The 22961-nt window shown below is 41.3% G+C and overlaps 1 protein-coding gene and 1 long non-coding RNA gene across 2 annotated transcripts in view; one reads left to right on the top strand and one right to left on the bottom strand.

Moving 5' to 3' along the window:
* Window positions 1–921: 921 nt before the first annotated feature.
* Window positions 922–22961, top strand: part of LOC105466933 (uncharacterized) — a 66537-nt gene continuing 44497 nt past the window's right edge. The window contains exons 1-2 of the long non-coding RNA XR_978523.3: window positions 922–1179; window positions 19381–19445. This is a non-coding gene — a long non-coding RNA (uncharacterized lncRNA). The remainder of the gene's footprint in view (window positions 1180–19380; window positions 19446–22961) is intronic.
* Window positions 6562–21156, bottom strand: LOC105466932 (glutaredoxin and cysteine rich domain containing 2). Its single transcript, XM_011716151.3, has 3 exons — window positions 20505–21156; window positions 14777–15004; window positions 6562–8186 (listed from the first exon to the last, which is right to left on the bottom strand). The coding sequence occupies exons 1-3, from the start codon at window positions 20856–20858 to the stop codon at window positions 8004–8006; spliced, it is 765 nt and encodes a 254-aa protein (XP_011714453.1). The 5' UTR covers window positions 20859–21156; the 3' UTR covers window positions 6562–8003.

Raw genomic sequence — 22961 nt, 5'->3', positions numbered from 1 at the left:
GCTAATAAGGAAGTTGTCTGTTTTTAATGCTAAGAGACCAAATCGATATTTGATTATGACAGGAGAATCAGTTATGTAAGAACAGCCAAGTGATAATTACAAAAACAATTTCAGGGGTAGATAGTAGGTTGCAAAATTAAACCCTAGGCGTAAGATAAGGCCTGAAATAGTCTTGCTGACGTAACAGATATCATTGAACTATAGAAAAGCTTACTATAAAAAGGTGGTTTAGGTTAGAATCACCTTGGGAGAAGCAACAAATCTAACCAAGAATTAATCAGTCAATAAACCAAGTCCTGCAATCTAGGCTGTTCTGATAAGATAATCTTTTCTTTGGGCCTTCTAAAAATTGTGTGACCCCAGAAAGAAATAAAAATAATAACACTGAAATCCTGAGGGTATATCAAAACAAGCATAGAAAAACAAGCACAGAAATAAGAAAAGCATCAAACCCATGATATTGATGCCTTAAAGTAAATTTATGTGAAACCACAGCAATATGTTCTGTAGTCTTTGTTTCTATCTGTTTGCGAATTATGGTTTTGAAGTGTTTGAAAGGGTTAGCCATTCCAAATATCTAATTGCAGTTTGTTTAAATTGTTTACGGTGGTTTTCTTAATAAATTTGTGATCAGTGTTTAAAGGCCCCAAGAAAAATTGGTTATTAGTTTTTGGTGTTCGATTTATGAGCTTAATAAATTGAGCATTAAACAAAGAACAAATGGTTTCTAGTATTCTTCTCCATGAGAAAAACCTTCAGATATATAAGGCTCCATCAACAAAGACCTAGACAGAAGATGGTCTTACCTTGTACTGGTTATCTATTCTTATGTAACAAATCATCCCAAAATGTATTGGCTCAAAACAGCATTTATTATCTCACCGTTTTGTATCCCACAGGTCAGAGATCTGGGCACGGCTTAGCAGAGTGGTTCTGACTCTAGGTCTCTGATGGGCTGCAATTAAGTTGTCAGCTGTGGTTGCAGTCATCTCAAGCTCAACTGGGGAAAGACCCTCTTCCAAGCTCACTCATGTGGCTGTTGGCAGAATTCCATTCCCAGCAGGCTGCTGACTGAGGGCCTCAGTTCCTTGCTGGCAGTTGGCTGGAAGCCATCTTCTGCTCCTTGCTGCATGGACCTCTCCATAAGGCACCTTGCAACATGGCAGTTGGCCTCAACAGGTGAGCAAGCAAAAAGCCAGAGAAAGAGTCATAGTCTTTGACAACTCCATCTTTGAAGTGACATCGCATCACTTTTGCCATATCCTATTGTTAGAAGTAAGTCACTTGGTCCAGTCCACACTCAAGGGAAAGGGATTACACAGGCCAGGAATACCAGGAGGTGGGGATCATTGGGAGGCATTTTAGAAGCTGTCCACTGGTGAAATTTTCACAAGGCATTGGCCCATAATACAACAATACACTGAGGGCTCTGTATATGCAATTAAATGTCATGTCTCTGCAAACACCAAACCACCACATATTTATAGAACACCTTCTATGCATCAAGCACAGTGTAGATGCTGGGGACACAGTGATGCATGGCCACAGTTCCTGTCCTCAAGAAGCTCAAAGTTGAATGAGGGAGACCAACAATGAAAGGAGAGTTAACCAATCTTTATTCTCTTCCCCTCATATGGATGTATTATTTTATTTTGCAAATGTTTGTTTAATTCTCTAATTCCCTGTGAGACCATGATGTCCTTGAGAGAAGATACTATGTCTCTTTCATCTGTGTGACTGCTTATGACTTACACATGGCCTGATACATAGGAGGCCTTCAAAAATTATAACACTTTGAACCTAAGAAAGCAGGCATGGTCAATTATCTATTAGTCATCTACACCTTAGTGTGAATTAATGGTCCTAATCTTCTGGGAAATAATCACTGATGGAGGCAAATGTGTCTGGGAGCTGGATAAAAGAGATGCTAAGGGGACTATCCACAGAGGAAACTCATAGTGTGAAAGGAGATAAACATAGATTTTAGTTTTGTCAAGGTCTGATTTAACTGCCCCTTTCCTCCCTCCTTTCCCCAACTCTCGAGCAATAAGGAAGTTCTACCGTATTATGTTTCTAGGTCTTTTCTTCTCTTGGTTTTATGTGTTCTTTAACACAGGCAGTAATTATATGCCATAATTTTGACACTGACATAACTCCATTTCTCTCTCACATAATTGCATGAATGTGACTCTCTATAATTACTGTGTTTAATTAGAAAATGAGGAGATGCAACTAATGAGGACAGGTGATTAAAAAACAACTGCGAACATTTCTTTCAAATTTACCTTTAGCATAAAATTCACTCCGATTAAGCTCTAGTGAACCACAGAATTTTTTTTATAAATGTTGCCAGCACTCATCTAAATGAATATATTACCAGAGCAATTCATATTTGTAGAAGAGTTAAACTAGGAAAACATCATCTTACCTATGAACTGAAATTTAAATGATGTCTTTGGCCAGTTTAATTTGGAAAAGTAAAGTACGGATCACAAAGTAAATAGTTAACTCTGTTTTCAAAAATTTTTAAATGTACTATGCTATCTTCAGCAGGGATCTTACCTGGAAACCAAAATGAAAACAAGGAAGGAAAAGTAGAGTTGCTATAGGAGCAAAGGTTTAAGGCCTATGGACTCTGCCCTTCCCGCTGCACAGAGCCCCTTAGGCAGGTAGGGAGGGGAACATATTGCCATTTCAAACCACAAGTGTCCTTCAAGGAGGGTGGGGTCTGTGAAAAAGAAGTTTCCTGGTCTCTGCAGATCTTTGTGTGTGAAGAGTAGATAAGCCTTGAGGCTGAGCCACAGTTGGAAATAGGAGCCATAAAGATGAGTCATTCTGGCAACAGAGTAAGAAGAATAAGGGTCAGCTGGGATGGGAAGGCAGGGAGGGAAGGAGGAACCAGAAGAAGGATGCTAAGTGGCTGGCACAGTCCACAGAAGTCTTGTGAAGTCCTCTCATTACTATGATGCAGTATCAGTCCCCTAGGTAGATCCCCAGTTTCAGTACAGTCACACCCACAAAGGCCTAGTAAGGCAAGATGTTTGTGAGGATCACAGAAAGGACCTGTGTATTTACTCTGGCTGAGCATGGCATGGAAAGGAACAGTATGAGTGAGACTAAGAGATGGTCAATAAACTGAATTAATTCAACTTTAAGACGATTTAGGAGCCGGTTAAGTGTGAACTGCTTAGAGCAATGCCTTGCTTGCAGTTAAGGCTAATAGGTGCTTGATAATTTAAATAAAAGCATACATACATTCTGTAACAAACACAGCCCCCAAACCAGGCCAATCTAACTTGACCTCAAGCAGACGAATGAAAGTTACTGGACTAAGTAGCAAAGGGTAGCAATAGTGTCCTCCCCAAACTGTGGGGCCAAATTCAGTTACTATGCCAACTAGAGGCCCAAGACTGTAATTTCATTAACGATAAATACTAAATCCTTTTTCATCTTTGTCTTATGAGGACCTAGTACAAATGCCCAGAACATAGTAGAAATCTAACAAAAAAGTATTCAATGAATAAATGAATGAATAAATGTTACATTTTTAAGACGTGTATTTATTAAATTTTTTTTAGCTTTCTAAGGATATAGTATTATTTTAATCACAGCATCATGATGATATTTTTTTAACCTTCGTGTTTGCTTCTAGCTCTGAAGGGATTCTTGTAGTCTTAGTGGAGTACCAGTTGGCTAACCTTGTTTAAACTTACCCCTAACCCTGCCCAACCCACTGGCAAATACTTATAGTTCACAAATCAGGAAGTGGATATTTTAGTGCAAACTTGTCTCCAGTAATAGGCAAAGAACTCAGGTATGTATGTTTTGCATACAAGGGGTCACAGCAATATTCCTGAGTTCAAAGGACGGTAGAGCTTATGGTTCTATCTTCACAATATATCCATAGTCCGACCACTTTTTATCACGTCCACTGATACCACACTGGCACCATTAGCTGCCACCAAGATTACTGCAATATCTCCTAGCTGGCCTCCCATTTCTGCCCTTGCCAGTGGTGTCTCCTCTCAAGACAGCAGCCCGAGTGGCCTGTTAAAACATAAATCATCAGACCATGACCCTCCTCTGCTCCAGTCAATGTCCAACCAAGAAAACAGAAACCATTCCAGATATTTCCAACAGAGGAAATACAGGGAACTGGTTACAAAGATTTGTGATTGCAGGTAGCCAACTACCACCCCTAGGAAGGAGGAACAAAAGGGAAAATGGTGTTACAGCGAGCCCACAACCAGAGTCACTAAAGCAGCTACCGGTGGAAGCAAGCAGCCGGCCAGCATTTCCAGCTGCTGCTGCTCCTACAGCTGCCCTACGGGAAGGCTGCCGGGAACCCGTTTCAAAAAAAGGAAGGCTCTTCCTCTCCTCTCCCAGCGTCCTGGCGCACCTAACAGGAAGCCAGCGGGCAAGGGGGTCTGGGAAGTGCAGTTTGCAGTTCTCCTGCCCCAGCAGCAAGGGGGCGGGGGATTGAAAGGGAGTGAGGAGGGCGGTAACAGAAAACAGGCTCTATCCACAGCAGGCCCTCACTCAGAGTAAAACCCGAGTTCTCATGGTGGCTTCTGAGCGAGGCGCCCCTGCCGTGACACACAAGAACCTTCCCTTCCGACGTCATCCCCGCTGCTGTCCGCATGCTCACCCAGACCAGCCACGGGGGCTCCTTCCCTACTCTTCAAAGGTTCGGGCGCTCTTCTTCCCGAGTCTAGCATTTGCTGTTTCCTCTGCCTGGGATAGTCTTACTCCAGACACCTTCCCAGCTCGCTCCCTCAACTCCTTTAGGCCTTTCTTTACATGACACCTTTTCTTATTTTTTATTTTTATTTTTAGTTTGTAGTCCTAGACATCAATCTCAACCTGATAAATGGCACCTTTTCAAGAAGCCTCCCTGCAAGCTAATTTAAAAATTGCAACCTTTTGTTTTTTTTTGTTTTGTTTTGTTTTGTTTTTTACACGGAGTTTCGCTTTTGTTGCCCAGGCTGGAGTGCAATGGCACAATCTTGGCTCACTGCAACCTCCACCTCCCGGGTTCAAGCGATTCTCCTGCCTCGCCCTCCCCAAGTAGCTGGTATTACAGGCATGTGCCACCACGTCTGGCTATTTTTTTGTATTTAGTAGAGACGGGGGTTTCACCATGTTGGTCAGGCCAGTCTCGAACGCCTCAGCCTCCCAAAGTGCTGGGATTACAGGCATGAGCCACCACGCCCGACCAAAAATTGCAACCTGATCTAGTCCTCCATCCTCCTTAGTGTTTTCTTTTTTACTTCAGAAAAGGGATAAATCCTCTTCTCCTTTTTTTTTTTTTTGAGACAGAGTATCACTCTATTGCACAGCCTGGAGCCTAAGGGCGCCATCTTGGCTCACTGCAACCTCCGCCTCCTGGATTCAAGCGATTCTCCTGGCTCAGCTTCCCAAGTAGCTGGGATTACAGGTGCCTGCCACCATGCCCAGCTAATTTTTGTATTTTTAGTAGAGACGGGGTTTCACCATGCTGGTCAGGCTGGTCTCCATCTCCCGACCTTAGACGATCCGCCCGCCTCGGCCTCCCAAAGTGCTGGGATTACAGGTGTGAGCCACTGCGCCCAGCCTTTTATCCTTTTTAACACTATATTTTACATATGTGTGTGTATGTATATATGTAATTTATGTGTTATATATATAGCTTATTATATATAAATATATATATTTTGTTCTATAGGCCATATTTATTGCATAAACATATATATTATTTCATAAATCTATATATTTAGTTGTCTACATTCCTTCACCAAAATGTAAGCTTGCAGGAGCATTTAGTTTGTCTATGATTCGTCCTCGGTGCTCCATAAATACTTGTGGATAGTCAACAATAACATACTGTAAACTTAAACATTCATTACGAGGGTAGTTCTCATGTCAAATGTTCCTACCACAATAATAAATGAATACTTGTGAAATGAACACAATAAATGTGATCATTAGTAGGTTATTTATTATGTGATGAAAAACATTATAGGCTCTTTACAGAAGCTGAGGTTGCTCACACCTTTTCCTCTGGGCAACCTCCATAACCCCACTAAGGCTTAAATTAGATGCCCCTTCTGTATGCTCCAAATGCTCCCTGTAATGATCCTATCCCAGCACTTGTCACAGTGCATTTCAGTTATCCATTTATGTATCTATCTCCTCCTCTAAAACTAAGTCCCATGAGATACCAAAGGGATGATGCCTCTCTGGGTAACACGATACATGAAGCACTTTGGAATACTGTCCTGTGTGCAGCGGGGCTCAAACAATATTTGTGATGGAATGTTCTTGTCAAAAAACAGAATAGGGCCAGGCGTGGTGGTTCACGCCTATAATCCCAGCACTTTGGGAGGCGAGGTGGGCGGATCACCTGAGGTGGGGAGTTGGAGACCAGCCTGGCCAACATGATGAAACCCCGTCTCTACTAAAAATACAAAATTTAGCTGGGAGTGGTGGCGTGTGCCTGTGATCCCAGCTACTCAGGAGGCGGAAGCAGGAATATTGCTTGAACCTGGGAGGCAGAGGTTGCAATGAACCGAAATCGTGCCACTGCACTCCAGCCTGAGCAACTGAGCAGACTCTGTCTCCCATAAAAAAAAAAATTTAAAGCAGAATACACTCTCGACATCCCTCCTTCTGAAAAGGCAGAAGAGCCAACAGCTGTGAGAAAACATAAACCGAAGCAGGAGGTATAATGGTTAAGGACAGGAGCAATGAAAACTGGTGAGCAATATGGTAACTCCTGAGTATGAAAGGACAGGCAAAACTATCATGGCTTCAAAAATATTTTAATCTTTTTTATTAGAAGTATTTATATTGCCTGAAAAGCATTCCATTGTTAAATTATATTAAATGCTGAATATTAGAGAATAACAAACAAATCCTGAGAAATTATTAAGTTATGAAATCAAAATTATTATCACAGAACGCAGCAGGTCTCAAGAGATAAATTTTGCAGTGTTATTCTTAAGGGCTTGGGGAGTGGGTGTTAGAGCTACAAAAGTTCATTAACAAAAGTATGTTCTAATTTTATAACCAACCTCAAGAGGAAAGAATCATCCTTACTATGCATATTCATGGATAGTAGAAACATTACTGCTAAAAATCAGCCTTGGTTAATTTTTTTCTTTTAGAGATTTCCAGTAGGTAATCTATAAAATACCTGCAGTCCTTTATGAAGAGATCATAGCTAGGTTCTAGACTTAAAGTGGATTTATTTATTTGGTAGTAATTCAGGGGCTGGAAGAAGTTATATCATACACACATATTTGAGCACCAAATTTATCATAAATAGCTTTGACTTGGCTTATAACCTCAGTAGTGAGAGGCACGCAAAAATGTCTTATCTCCTGTTGACTTAAGAAATAGTATCGCTCACTGTCTGCATAAATATTATCCAAGCACACCACATGGAAGAGGTTCAGGACTTTGAAAGGGAAGGCTTTTTGGCTTGCCTGTCTCCAGAATGAACATCCCATTTTGCTTGCTGTGGCCTGTTAGTGCGTTCAGCATTGGCTGTGTCTTTCTTCTTCTGCTTAATCAGAAATTCAATGTGACCAATAATCATTTGAGATGCATTATAAGCAACAAGAATTCATTTTATCAGAAACCTGCCTTTTTTATTCCTTTCTCACCACATAATTTTGCAAAATAACTCCCAACCTGATGCCTGAAGTGTACATGTATTTGTTCACTGAAGCAAGGAGAAAACTGAGCTAAGTCAAGTGAGATACACTCACACCATCCTGGAAGGATAATTTTAGAACCAGTTTCAAAGCAGACTCTAATTCGAAAATGCCCCTGCCACTTAGACCCACACAGAGATGTTACCAGCCTCACAAAATGTCACCAGATAATTGAGTTTTGCCAGCAGTGGGAGTGACTGCAGCCACTGCGGCCTCCTTGTTGGGAGAGGCAGAAGGAGAAGGGGGTGGTTTATTAGAAAGAACTTCAGGGAGGGTAAGATAAAGTGGACATGCAAAAGCCACGGACTATTGATTGCAAATCTGGCAAGGCTGTAGGCCATTCTCATTGCAGGCAGGGCACCTCAGGGCCCGATAGGACTCCTTAAATCTGTTGGCCAGCATCGAGAACTTGCTGCCGTGGCACAGAGAGCAGGTGGCACTGCCCGACCCTCGGCAGTGAAAACAGCTGTCCTCGGGAATATCCCCTTCCTGCAAGAAACAGGTTAGGGTTTAGTTAAAGCAGCAGTTCAAGTCTGTTGTTCACACGCAGATCAAAACAGTACTAGACTACAGCAAAGACTGGGACAGAATAGAGGAAAATGCTTCCCATGGATGTCAGTGAGAGAATCGGCTGGGACCCAGAACAGTCACAGCAATTTTATCAGAGAGGATTCCACTGGTGGACATCTCTAAGATGGCATCCCCTGCCACCACACTTTGCATTCCGAGACTTCATGATCTTCATTGCCCTTGTCACTATCTCTGACCTGTTTTTTCTGTAAGCTCCATAAAGGGCAAGGACTTTATTTTCCTTATTGCCAAATACTACGAGTGAACCCTTGTAGCATGCCTGATAGGTGCCAGGTGCTGTTCTAAGAGCTTCCTATATATCATCCATCTAATCCTCACAAAATCCCAGTGAGATAGTGTATTATTATCCCTGTGTTGCAGATGGGAAAATGGGATACTAAGAAGTTGTTTACCAATGGTCACACACACAGCTTGAAAGAGGAAGAGGTGGGTTCTCATCCCAGGGATTTGAGCACCAGAATGCATGCTCCTAATGCCTATGTACACAGCCCCTCATTGTAGTTGTCCATAGTAAGTGCCCAAGAAAGACTGTTCTGTGTGACTGAGAGACTGAGTGGAGAAATTAATGAATCAATAAATGTTACAATCCTTCAAAGCTTAGCTCTGAATGCTAGCAGTACTTATATCTTTATTCTCTTTGAGAGCTAAGGCCCAGTGATTAAGAGCTCTGTACTTTGGAGTTAATAGACTAGGACTGAGGCTATGTCTGCCATCAGCCGTGCAACTTGAATAGTTCCCTTAGCCTCTCCCAATCTGTTTCTTTATTTATAGAATGTGAATAATAATGCTTACCCTTCTGAGTAGCTGGAACATTAAAGAGAGAATATATATAATGCAATATTATCTGTCAGATCATAGGTTTACCATAACAGTTAGTTCACTTCTAAGCCTTGCTAACAAATCTCCAGTTATTGACTCCCGCTCTCCAGAAAATGTTTCTTGGCTATTGTCTTGCTGTCCCCCTTAAAGCCATAGGAAATTGGTGATCTTGGTACTCCTTATAGACTATGAACCTTCCCAGAAATAAAGGGAGACACTAGATTGAAACCTGGCGAATCCAGTACCAAGTCCTGGCCATTTCAGCTTCTGAAAATCTCAAATCCATCCTGCTTTCTTCATCCCAGAACTACAATCCTAGCCCAACAGCCCACTGACTATGGCATGAACTGAGTGTGGACCCATGCCTCTGGTCTTGTAGTATGTTCTCCCCAATGATGCTCATTAAGTTGCCTGCAGTATCACTGCCACATAGAAAGCACTTAGGAAACTTTTTAATGAACACTTGCCCTCCAGATAAAACCTCAGGATAAAACCCAGTCTCCTTAGCTGATTTAAATTTTTTGTCACTTCTTTCATCAGGATCTTATTCATGGGCTTCTCTGTACTTGGTCTCTAGGGACCTTTCCCCACTCCCAATGTGGCCAACTCCTACTTGTCCCCAGAAATCAGCTTAGCAGCTCTTTCTCCAGGAAGCCTTGCCCACCCACCACTCTGGACCAGGAGTTCCCCCACCCCCATGGCCACCTGTACTGCCCCTGGCGTGACAGGTATCCCATACTCCAATGAAAGTTCCTGTTGATTAGACAGGGAGCTCTCTGGACTTGTACCATTTCACCATCACTTCCCAAACACCTAGTGCAGTGCCTGGCACACTACTTGTGCCAAATGAATAAACAAATGAACACTGATGTCTGGAGAACCCTTCCTGTTCTTAAATTCTAGGGACCAACAAGACAGCAGGAGTCCACTGGGTAGCTCTACCCAACTCATTCAGCTTTCATTTATAATGTAAGAATAAAAATAATCCCTGAAAAGGGAGGCATAAGTTTTGAAAATAGCTCCATCATGCTGCAAATTGCCTAAGAAGGTACTGAATTTTATTTATTCTAGATTTAAGGAGTGAAAGTAATTACCCAATTGACAAAAACTCAAATCATGTCTATGTACCCTTTTGTTAATATTTTATTGATTGCTACCATATTTTAGTATATTAACAGTGGAGAATTTGTTTTCTTCTCTTAAAATATTCAAAATAATACGTATTTGCAAAAATATTCTTAAAACAAATTGCCACGATTCATTTCCTGCCAAATCCATTAGGTTTTATGTTTTGTACTTCATACCCGTGAGATTTTAATAATATAAGTCCACACTGCAAGGGAAAGTACAGTAAAATCCTACCATAATGCTATACATGTGATCCAAAAATTCATTTGCATAAAATGCCAGATCAGATATTGAAAGATTAATGAAATGACCTAGTAAGCCTGCTGTAGAGAATAAGAACAAGTCTCCCATCAAATTATACCTAATGTCATATAGTTCTAGGGTGCGCTACATTATTAGAAGTTTCACTGGAGTTTCCATTCTTATTCTGGGTTACCACTCTCTGACCACTTACCCTCAACATGCTCTTTTTAATCATTCAGTTAATTCAGCAAGTATTTAATAAGCACCACTCTATACAAGACTTATATACTATAAGCCTCTTTCTTCCTTTCTATCTTTTAAATTATTCTCAGAAAATATTTAGTAGGATATAGAACATAGTTGCACAGCACTGCTTAGATTCTAGAACCCAACAGACCCACCAATCCACCTCTTACTAGCTCCGTGACCAAGAAGAGGGGCTTGATCTTTTACTGAAGACTCCAAGGCTTGTGTAGCCCTGAAGATGGTAACCAACGCCAATTGAGACTGCAAAATAGGGTGGTTACGGTCATGAGATTGTTCAACAGATGGACCTAGATTTGACTACTGGCTGTAATGTCCTCTGGCAAGTTATTTAACCTCTCTGAGCCTCAGTTTCCCTAGCTGCAGAATGTGACTTTTAATAATATCTACCTCACAGGGTTCTTGAAAGAGTTAAATGAACTATTGCATGGAGCATTGGTCATGGTGCCTAGCTATCGTGAGTCCTCAATAAATGGCAGCTATTATGCTTTTGATTATGATGAGATGATTATTGCTATTATCTCAGAGTGAGATCACATAAAGCATAAAGAAGCCCAGATGATTTATGGCCTCAAATTCACTGAGCACAAAGCCAAATTTTTCCCCTTCCACCTTTTGCTGTGGCTCAATTCAATTATTCCTCTCCTCTTCTTTGATAGTTAATACAGAGGCTCAAGTCTGGCCCGGCTTTCAGCCTTGCCCTACTCTTTCATCAGATTCTCACTGCTGCCCCGTTCCACCTAACAGAACAAAGAGGGTCTTGGTCAGAAGGGGCTCCTTGATGTTCTTTGACCTTCTCTTTTGAAATAAAACTTGTCTGAGCATTTACTGCATGAGGGATTGGGCAAACAAATAGCAATTTAAAACAGAGTTTAAAGGACAGACAAGTGAAATATAACCTTTCACAGCAAACTTCTGCTGCACACCTCTGTCCTAGTTTATAGCATTACAGCTAAAAAACACAGATCTCTCCAAATTGAGCTTAAAGGTAATTGTCATATCAGGCTTACTCTTGCTTTTGTAATCAGGCCTGAAGTATAACCTGCCTTTTATCATTTCTGGTCCTCTTCTGAAAATACATGCTCCTACAACTTACAATATAGTATGATAGATAATAGAATTTAAAAATTTTATAGTGGGAAGGTAGCGCTTTGGATCAACATGTTCAGTCATCTGCCTGCTGCCAGGTTAGGTTCTTTTATAAAAAAAAATTTTTTTGTAAAGACAGGTCTCATTATGTTGCCCAGGCTAGTCTCAAACTCCTGGGCTCAAGGGATCCTCCCTCCTCTGCCTGGGATTACAGGCCTGAACTACCACACCCGGCCCAGGATAGGTTCTTAATAGTTCTGCATAGAAGATGAGAGAAGGTAATGGCCAGACTTCTTACCAGCTGGCACTTTGGTCTCAAATTCCAGTATTCTTTCCACAAACATTTAACTAATATTCACTGGTTATCTGTTATATGCCAGGCTGTATTTTTCTGATACTGGAACTACAATGTTGCACCCAGCGTAAACATGGCCAGGCCTGCCCTCATGGAGACTTAATTGGTAAGAGCAAATAATCACACAAATTAAAGTAAGATTGCAACTGTGAAGAGGGGTGTAAGGTGCACTGACAGGTCAATCCTATAGGATTTTTTCCTCATGGAAGCCAGGGAAGATCCCTCTGAGGATCACTTCCTCCCTATGAGGAAGTGATGCCTCTTCTGAGATCTCGGAAGCTGAAGGCAAGGTGGTAGGGAGTCTGGGGACATTCAAGGCAGAGGGGATTGGCCTCTGGTAGGAAAGAGAAAATAATACATGAGGGATGGAGATGGGGAGATGGGCAGTGTGTCTGGGGCCAAGAGCATGAGAAGAGATGTGTAAGAGATGATGCTGGAGGGGCCAACAGAGGCCAGGCTACACAGAGCTTTCTAGGACAAGTAAGGAGTTTGGGGTTTTATCCCAAGCAATGAAAAGACACTGAAAGCTTAGAGGGGGTGACTGATATGGTTTGGCTCTGTGTCCCTATCCAAATCTCATCTTGAATTGTAATCTCCATGTGTCAAGGGGGGAACCTGGTGGAAGGTGATTGGATCATGGGGGCGGTTTCCCTCATGCTGTTCTCGTGATAAGTGAGTTCTCACCAGTGCTGGTAGTTTTAAAGTATGGGACTTTCTCAAGCACTGTCTCTCTCTTTCTCTCCCCTACTTCCATGTAAGCCGTGCCTTGCTTCCCCTTCACCTTCCAGCAAGATTGTAAGTTTCCTGAGGCCTCCCAACCATCTGTAACTGTGAGTCAATGAAACCTCCTTTGTTTATATATTACTCAGTCTCAAGTACCATCTTTATAGCAATGTGAAAACGGACTAATACAGTGACAAAGGGGATGACCTAATCAGATTACATTTAAAAATATATTTTTGAGTGTGGGGGCAGGTTGGAAAGTACGTGAGTGGATGTGAGCAGAGCTTTCAGAACCTTTTGCTAGAGTCCCAGTTGCTTATGCTCTAGGGGAAGGGAAGGAGAGGTAGAAAGGAAGAAAGAAAAAAGTAGATTTTAGAGAAATTGTGGAGAGGTAGATAGACTCATGATATGGGAGAAATGAGATAAGAAGGAGCCTTTGGTGCCTCTTGTCTAAGGCCATCACTCAAAGCCCAGTCATGACCTTCTTGTTCTCATCATCTGAACCCTCCCAGAGTGGAGACATCACTCAAGTTCTAGAAAGCCCCTGACCCATTTTTCCATAGCAATCCCAGGAGATTAAAGTGAAAACATCAAGTCCCAAGAGATGGAATCTAAGAGAGAGAAAATTCATTTATCCAGCTACCCAAGCTTTTAATCTTTTGGCTTAAATTCATCAAAATTGCTTCCTCCACCCCCAACCTCACACTGTGAATTAATGACTATCAGCCCTCCTCCCCCAGTGTGAGCATGTCTGAGCAATGGTTTCCAGGGTGGTGTGTACACACTTCTAAGGGGTATGAGAGGAAAACATTGGAACTATTTATATTTGCTTTTTATCTACAATTAGGCAGATATTAAGCTTTATTCACATTTTTAAAAGAATTTTTATACTAACTTTTAATAAACTGGTGGATACCGACAGCCATATTAGGTTAGGCCGTCACTAGACAAGTGTGGTACTCAAGGGACCCTAGAGTAAGAGTGACGTTCAAATGTTGCTGACAGTGGCGTCCAGCTCATTTGTTCACTTTCAGCACATTGCAACATATTGCAGTTTACTTGTGCCTGGTCTAGTGGATTTACAAAGGATACTCCTTAGTTTTAACTAAACTGATCTGCCAAATGGAATCATGACTTTACATAATGTCTTCCAGGAGACTATGGATCAAGGATAACACCAATAACAGAAGAACAAGTGAACCTATAAGAAAAGAAAGGGCCAGGCCAGGTGTGGTGGCTCATGCTTGTAATCCCAGCACTTTGGGGGGCCGAAGCGGGCGGATCACTTGAAGACAGGAGTTCAAGACCAGCCTGGCCAACATGGTGAAACCCTGTCTCTACTAAAAATACAAGAAAAATTAGACAGGCATGGTGGTGGATGCCTGATATCCCAGCTTCTTTGTAGGCTGAGGCAGGAGAATCACTTGAATCCAGGAGACAGAGGTTGCAGTAAGCCAAGATCATGCCATTGCAATCCAGCCTGGGCAAAAAGAGCGAAACTCCTTCTCAAAAAAAAAAAAAGAAAGAAAGAAAAAAGAAAATAGGGCTGATTTTTTTTCCACCTCTAGAACCAGCTGTTCATAAACCACATTGTACAGCAAAAACAATAAATATTTAATCAAATCTAAAAAGAAGTCAGCCAAAAAATTAAAAATTTAGAGTATCTGAAATATGGACTTATAACTGCTATTGCTAACAATGTACCATTAAAATATAACAAATGTTAAAATTCCTCATATCTTCAAATTTAGATATCTTAAGTATTCATATTCAAAAGGTTTTACTTAAGCAGTGCACAATCAAGCCAGCTTGGAGACCATTGCTGTAGGGCCAACTCCAAGTAGGACAGTCAAGCTCCCCAACGCACCTGTGTATACCGGTTATGGGGGAATGTGCTTTCTGCCTCCACCAAAGGTCTATCTTGCTGGTCCCTGCCTCCACAGCTTTCTTCTTTGTTCATCAGAGACTCTTCTTCAGCCTCTTCTTCCTTCTGAAGAATTTTCCTCACAAAGTCTCTCTTGTCCATTGGGGTTCGAATGATTTTCAGGTTATTAGTGTAGATGATTATCTTTCCAAAATCTATAATAGGTAGGGGCTAGAGAAATGGAGAATGAGCATGGAAACTTTACCACCAATCACCAAGTAGAGGGCTGCAGAACCTGTCCAACACACCAGGAAACAGCAGAGAAGGAACTTCCACCACCCAGCATTTTTGATCCCATCAGACCCCAAAGTCACAGTTCATTCCCTGGTCTGTTCGCTCTCTCTAAAAGCCATGAAAGCCAGCTTCCTTCTTCCTGTTGCTGGTGACCAATCAAAGCTGAACTACTCAGTATGAGAGTCTGGAGGGCAGGGGCTAGAGCTTCTATTTGTACTGCATACCCCAACAGCCAATGCAGGACTAGGTACAATGAGTGTTTAATAAATACAGAGGGATACTTTTTTGTTTTATATAAATATCTCTCCAATTTTTTATCAGCATAAATAATAATATTAGTAGATACCATTTATTGGCACTATTTGTGTCTCAGGCATCATGCTAGGCATTTTACCAACATTGCCTCGGTTTCTCCCCAAACATCCCTATGAGGCAGATGCTATGGTTTCCACATTTTAAGGTGAGGAGACTGAGCCTCAGTGGGGTTAAGTGCCTCACCAAGGTGACAGAGTTACTCGGGCACTGTGACTAGAATTGAAACCCAATCTGTCATCCTAAAGCCCATATTTTTACCACCTATATCACACTATTTAAAAGTATTTCCCCCCCCAAAAAAATAGGATCATAATATATACTCTGTTGCAACCTATTTTTTCATTACCTATATAATATGAAAATCGTCTGTGCCAATAAATAGACTTCTAAAGCATCATTATTAATAGCTTTTGTTCTCTTGCATGGATTTTTCATGTGTTTCTTAATCATTTGCTCAGGAATAAACCTGGACGATACCACAGTGCAGAAAAGAGGACTGGAGGGTAACTGTTTAGAAATTACTTTAAATAAAAGACTGCCTGACTGCAGCATCTAAACAGATTTGGTTTATACAGTTCTGTAAGCAGAGCAGAATATTTCATGCTGAGGTATTTAGTTGTCTAGTGTGATTGTGACATACAGGAAAGTCATGTAACCTCTCAACTTTAGTTTGCTCATTTGCAAAGGGACTGACATCCAGCATCACCACAGACAAGCTAGTAATTAAAATACAGAAATGAGTGGTAAACATGTGTTGTCCTGAGACTCTTGAGTGCCCTCCAATTACCCCAGCCTCCCCTCAGGGAGCCTCTAACATCCCTAAACCTAGCGATGTAAGAGTTCATACTTAGGAACCCAAGTCTCAGTACCCTCTCCAACACTCTATTGGTTTCTCTGCTGATTGAGCAAGGTTCCTGTGTCAACTTCTGGGGGTGGGAGGTGCCATGAAAAACCTGTAAAACAGTGTTCACAAAAGCTGGAGATACTATGCAGATTGTGAGTATTGTTGCCATTGTTGTTATTTAAAATTATTCTTCTGTAGTGCATGCACAATCATACTACACAACTAAATACCTCAGCATGAAATATTCTGCCCTGCTTGTAAGACTGTATAAACCAAATCTATTTATATGCTACAGTTAAGCAGTCTTGTATTTAAGGCCCTTGTATATTCAGCCATAACCTGGCTTGAGCAAGACTTCAATATTCAGGCTCTCTTTCTTGAAACACCCATGGAGTTTGCAATAATTATTTATTAAGCCACAAGCTTCCTATCTGGTCCTATTTTCTCTCTCTTTCTTCAAGGGATCGTGTAGCAGCTTCCATTTCCTATTGTTTTATGCAGGCTGGATTCTTATTTCACACTCTGGACTATCAGTTTCTGAATATCAGAAGATAAGGATGGTGGTACTTTTGGAAGGTTCCATTTCTACTTCTAGTAATAGCCAATGAGGTTCAGTTACTAGGAAGCTTTTCATTTCTAGAGCTGATTTCTTTTTTTCAAGACAAAACTCTCAATATGCTAAGAGAATCTGAGATCACCTACTCCAAACCCCTGTTTCTGAGCTGCTCAGTGAGACACCCAAGATAGCAAGTTTATTTTTTGATGTACCCCAAAGATGGAGGGTCTCAAATCACTTTTAAGGTGTAAAAGTTTTAGTTACCCTGATAGGCAAATTCTTCCTTGTGTCTAAGGAAACTCTCTGGGTGTAATGAAAGTTCACATTATGTGGTTACATCAAATGTCAATGAGGAACACCCACTCCTACATGATAGAGGGCCAGGACAGAGCCAAGAATTTTTCATTTCCTCCTAGTGCACAGAATGGCAACCTGTGTGATTGAGCACTTGTAAATACTCTTTTGTCTGTGGCAACATGCCTAGAGATTATTGATCAGGCACTATTAAATCTTTCCACTGTTCTGTTTTTAAATGCAGAAATGCCTTATTGGGTACTAGAAATTCAGTGGCTTTGGAGATAGACAGACCTGAGTTTAAATTGTATTAAAATGTTATTTGACAACTGTGTGAGATTTGCAAGTTAGTTAACCCTTATGAACTTCTGTTTTTCCAATCTGTAAAACTCTCATAGAAATCTTGTGAAGATGAAATTATGCAATATGTTTAAAGTAGGTGTTCAGTAAATGTTACCTCCCTTCCTTTTCCCTTCCATTTTCTTTGAACCTTATAAACTTCAGTTTTAATTGCTTAAAATATTTTAATTATTTATAACCTTTTCCTCTACCCATCACACAAAATTTAAAAGACTCAAAATTTCTTTGATAAGAACCTGCTCGTTATTACAATGGTGGGTAACATTTGCTAAGTGCATAAAATGTGCCAGGCACAATACTAAGAGCTTCTTATGTATTATCTTTTAAAATCATCACAACAACTCTCTTAAGCAAGTCCTTTGATTACCCTCATATCACAATGATGCCGAAGGTCAACAGAGTTAACTAGCTTGTTTAAGCTTAGGCAGTAAATGGGTAGGACTGAACATCAAGCTCAGGTTTGACTGGCATCAAAGCCCTGTTTTTTATATACATATATAAAATATATCTATTTATCATCATGGTAATCTGTACATAACATAGAATTTACCATTTTAACCCTTTCTAAGTGTATAATTCAGTGGCATTAAGCGCATTCACATTACTGTGCAGCCATCACCACCATTCATCTCCAGAACGTTTTCTTCTTCCCAAATTGAAACAATGACTCTTCTTCTCCCCTGCCCCCAGCCCCCAGCCCCTGCCAACCACCATTCTGCTTGCTGTCTCTATGATTTTGACTACTCTAGGTACCTCAAATAAGTGTAATCATACAGTATTTGTGTTTTCGTGACTGGCTTATTTCATTTAGTATAACGTCTTCAAGGGTCATCCACGTTGTGCATGTGTCAAAATGTCCTTCCTTTTCAAGGCTGAATAATATTGTGTTGTATGTACAAACCACATCTTGTTTATCCATTCATCAATCTATAGACATTTGAGTTCTTTCCACCTTTAGGCAATTGAGAATAATGCTGCTATGAACAATGGTGTACATATATCTGTTTGAGTTCAGAGCCCTTGCTTTCAATTATTGCACTTAATTGCTACCCAATGTAGTCTCATAGTCACTATTTACTAGGAGGTGTTTTACACTTGGATTCGTTATTGAAAAGTCATGACATTACCTCTCATTTTCTTCTTTTTCATAAATACCACATTGACAAATGTTTCCAGGGTATGGAGCTGCATGAATCCATCCTGGCCACTCTCATGCTCAGAAGATGGCTATGATTGGGATGGGGAACTTGATCAGGAAACAAAGAAAACAGAGATAACGAGGCTAAGCAGGAATTGGACCTTCAACGTGGCCTCTAAAACTCATAGAGTACTGTGTTTTAACCAACGGAGCCATGCTGCCATGGAGACTCATTTACCTAGATTTATAAATTCTATAGTCCTAGCTACCAGGGAAGCTGAGGCAGGAGGATCCCTTGAGCCCAGGAGTTTGAGATTGCTGTGAGTTATGATCATAACACTGCACTCCAACCAGGGTGACACAGTGAGACCCTGTCTCTAAAAAAGAAAAAAAAAATTATACATTTACACCAATGCTAAATTTAGCACATGACTTATAAAGATCAAGCAACCCAAAATGTATCTACTGTGGCCTTGTATAAGGTTTGAATGAACTGTGACTTTGTGAATTCTAAATCTACAAGTAAGACATAGTTCAAAAGAAATAGTGTAAGTACAAGACTAGCCAGGTACCTAGGACCTAATAAGCACTCAACAAATGGTAGCTATTATTATCATGTAATAATATGGTTCTCTAAAAAAAGGAACATGCCCTAAAGAAAAACATCTGTAGAATCAGATCTGGATTCTTATTCTGACTCTGTACGCAATGATCCTGTAGTATCAGATGGATCCCTTAACAACTTGGCCCTCAATTTTTCTCATCTGCAAAATGGGAATGACCATACTTTGGCTTTTCTCCCCAAGGTTATGGTGAAGACCCAATGCCATTGATACAGACAGAGATAGCATGTGACGACACTTTGTAATGCGTAAGTCACCCCATTAAGATAAGAGGTCATTCATTTCAGCCCCCTTTAATATCAAAAACAAGCCTACTGTTATCTTTGGTAATTGTGAACATGCCTATAATTACCAATGCCAGTAAAGCCAGTAATACATTTATCTGCAATAGATGCATTATCTATTCCCTTAGGAAACTAACAATAAAAATAATTCAAGAGTAATTATCTGGCTCTCACACTTTAAAGATGAGAACACATCCTGGTGTGCTATTCATCAATACCATGGATACATTACATAATTGTATTTTATCTTTTTTAAAAAGGCATTAATGGTCCCACTGACAGCATATATACATCTCCTATGAATTTTTGGATATCAGTGAATGTTTTCCAGGTTCTACCTTAAAAGAAAATCATGTATGGACTTTTGATTATCTGTGGTACTGGAAAGTAATTGAAATTCATAGATTAAACACATGTTTCAATTGAACCATTAGCTCAAACTTCTTCCCCACGTAACATGTCCTCTGGCTGATTTGCGTTTCACCATCCCTTCCCAGGACTCCAACTACCCAGAGCTTATGCTAACAAGCAACGGAAAGGAAAAATAAAGAGACAAAGTAGGCAGTAGGAGGAAGGCAATGGGGGTAAAAAACAAGACATGGATAAACTGCAAGCTGAATAATTGGCTGGAGTAAAATGAGCACTTTCAAATACTCAGCTCTTTCAGGAAACAAAAAGATTGCATAATTGTCTAAAACCGCAGTCTGACAACCTGAAAACCACTGCACCTCTATTTAATTTACATTCCAGGAAAACTCAGTCAAAGATCCAATTACAATGTATTACCTTGGATGGAATTTGAATACTATATATGCTCATTGCACTTTCCAATTAGTAGTCAACAAGCATGTTATTTTTACCCCGGAAATATTCGTCTAATAACAGCTTCCCATTTGGTGCACCAATTGCTCTCGTTGGTACCAGAGGGTGAGCAAGACACAAATCTGAACCATTTAGGCATTTCTCTAAACACATTTTAGGAAGCCCTACCCTTAAAGCCTATGTGCCATGCACAATACCAACCTTATGGTCATTCGCCTTGTAATCGTTGAACAGAGGCTGGCCGCCTGCCAAGGTGTAGGCATTACCCTCTCTAAACACACTGATCCTCTGAGCAGTCAGCTTAGGGGAGTACAGCTGGGGCCTGGGGGCTTCCCTGGGCCTGGGGGCTTCCCCAGTCCCATAAACACCATCCATTGGTTCAAGAGACTCTTGCAGAAAACTGTGAGGGTATTCCTCCTTTGGTGACTCTAATTCCTGCCCATCCTCAAAGACCTGCTTCAGTACTCGACCGCTGTAGGAGGAGGAGATTTTAAATCGTACTTTCCGGGGTTTGCCATCATTCTTCTGATTCACTTTCTTTTCAGGGTCCTCCATCTGCAGAAAGTTCACCTTGTGGTTTCCAGCCTTCCGTGTAGCTGGTGAAACTTGGGCCTCTGAGAAAAAGGCATTTTATTTTCTCTCCTCCTGCATATAATTAATTCAAGTTGTTGCTGGGGTATGGTCAGTTTACAGCAACTGACACCCATACATTAAATATTGATAGACCTTCATGAAAAGGCAGGCGATTCTGGTTTGATGGAGTGGATGGAATGTAAGACAAGATTGATTCTTCTCATAATCCCAAGCTCACCATGACTTCACCCCAACCCTAGCTTTTCTTAACCTGAGGATGAAGAAGTTTATTTAGACTGAACATGTACCAATTCAATAAGGATCAGACACTCAATTAGTTAACAAGTGTCTTCTTACTGTTAGCAATGACAATTAAAATCTAGTGAGCATTTCATAAGTGCCAGAGATTGTTACATGCATTATTTTACTTCATCCTGACAATAACCCTACAAAGAAAATGTTATATTTTTTACAGAGGGGAAAATGAGGCTTAGAGCCACTTGTCATTTGTCTTCATCATTTGTCTGCTCTATTATACCTAAGTAAGTGACAGAGCAAGGATTTGAACCCAGATCTATCTGACTTCAAAACCCATGATCAGTCCACATAACCAGAAGTTTTCCAGTTCTGTCCTAGAAGAGGAAATGAGGTCTTAGGTACAGTGGAGGTTCTTGGGGGCTGCTGCTAAAAACAGGAGAAGGCCGAGGGTCCTGGATTCTGGGCCTTCTCCCCCTACACTAACCAGAGCAGCTCCACTTGGTATGTATTTTATATTTAAGATTTCATTTGCAAGCACAGCACAAGTCCCCACTGCCTGTTGGACTTCGTAAATGCCCAGCACTGAAATAGTGGCTGGGGTGAATAGCACAGAAGCATGTGACCTGGGCCTGAGAACAGTCCTACAATCCCATGCAGGGAACAGACCTAATACAGGTGAAATAATAACCTCATGCTTAGAGAGCAAATTGCCCACAGCTGAATCCCAGAATAGCCACTCTGGGAAGAAGTGGTCTCTAAGGAAATAAGGATGGAAGAAGGTTTGTAAAGAAAAGTGTCCTTGGGCTGGGTGGAAAAGGGTAGGTTGGATGTGAGGAGCTGAAAGTGGAGTAAAGCCTTTCTCCCTGTCTTTGCTACCAGCATCACCATTCACTGAGTTGCCCAAATTTGCTCCTCCTGTTCCCCTACAGCCATTCGCATGGATTCTTTTTTTTTTTTTTTTTTTTTTTAGACAGTGTCTCGCTCTGTTGCCAGGCTGGAGTGCAGTGGCGCGATCTCGGCTCACTGCAACCTCCACCTCCTGAGTTCAAACAATTCTCCTGCCTCAACCTCCCGAGTAGCTGGGACTACATGCATGCGCCACCATACCCAGCTAATTTTTGTATTTTTTGTAGAGATGGGGTTTCACCATGTTGGCCAGGATGGTCTCATTCTCTTAACCTCGTGATCCACCTGCCTCAGCCTCCCAAAGTGCTGGGATTACAGGCCTGAGCCACTACGCCCAGCCCATTCACATGGATTCTATCACCACCGCCTTCTTTCATCCACCCCTGTCACCCTGGCCCTAGGTCAAACCCTCATCACTTCTGTTTTTAAAGTTGCAGCTGTCTCCCAAGGACTTCCCTACTCACCACCAATTCCATTCTCCATATTGATGTGAGAGCGATAGTCCAAAACAACAAGTCTGCAGGTGTCAGTCTCCTGCTGAAAAATTTTTTCCAGTGGTTCAGGGCATAAATCTTAACTGTTCCATGTGACAGGCAAAGCCCCTCAAAAACCAGCCTCACCTTCCTTCCTTTCCAGCCTTGCCCTCTGTCACTCTTCCAGGGGCTGCCTGGGATTGGTGTTCCAGTTACACCAACAAGAAGCTTACCCATATCTCAAACCCACAAGTTTCTGTCTCTTATCCAGTACTCTGTTTCCTGATTTAGAGTGTCAAACTTCCATTCCTCCTTCAAGTCATACCTCAAATGTCGCTGCTTCTGGGCAGCCTTCCCACCTGCCCCAGGGAGAATGCCATTGGACTTTCGGACCTACCGCCATTCAGGTGCTTCTCACTTTCCCTTGCCCTTCCTATTTTTCCCGCCA

This window comes from Macaca nemestrina, chromosome 6 (assembly GCF_043159975.1).
Source record: "Macaca nemestrina isolate mMacNem1 chromosome 6, mMacNem.hap1, whole genome shotgun sequence".
In the NCBI taxonomy this organism is placed as follows: Eukaryota; Metazoa; Chordata; class Mammalia; order Primates; family Cercopithecidae; genus Macaca; species Macaca nemestrina.
Note: the sequence above shows the minus strand (reverse complement) of the source record. Positions and strands in the feature narration are given on the sequence as shown.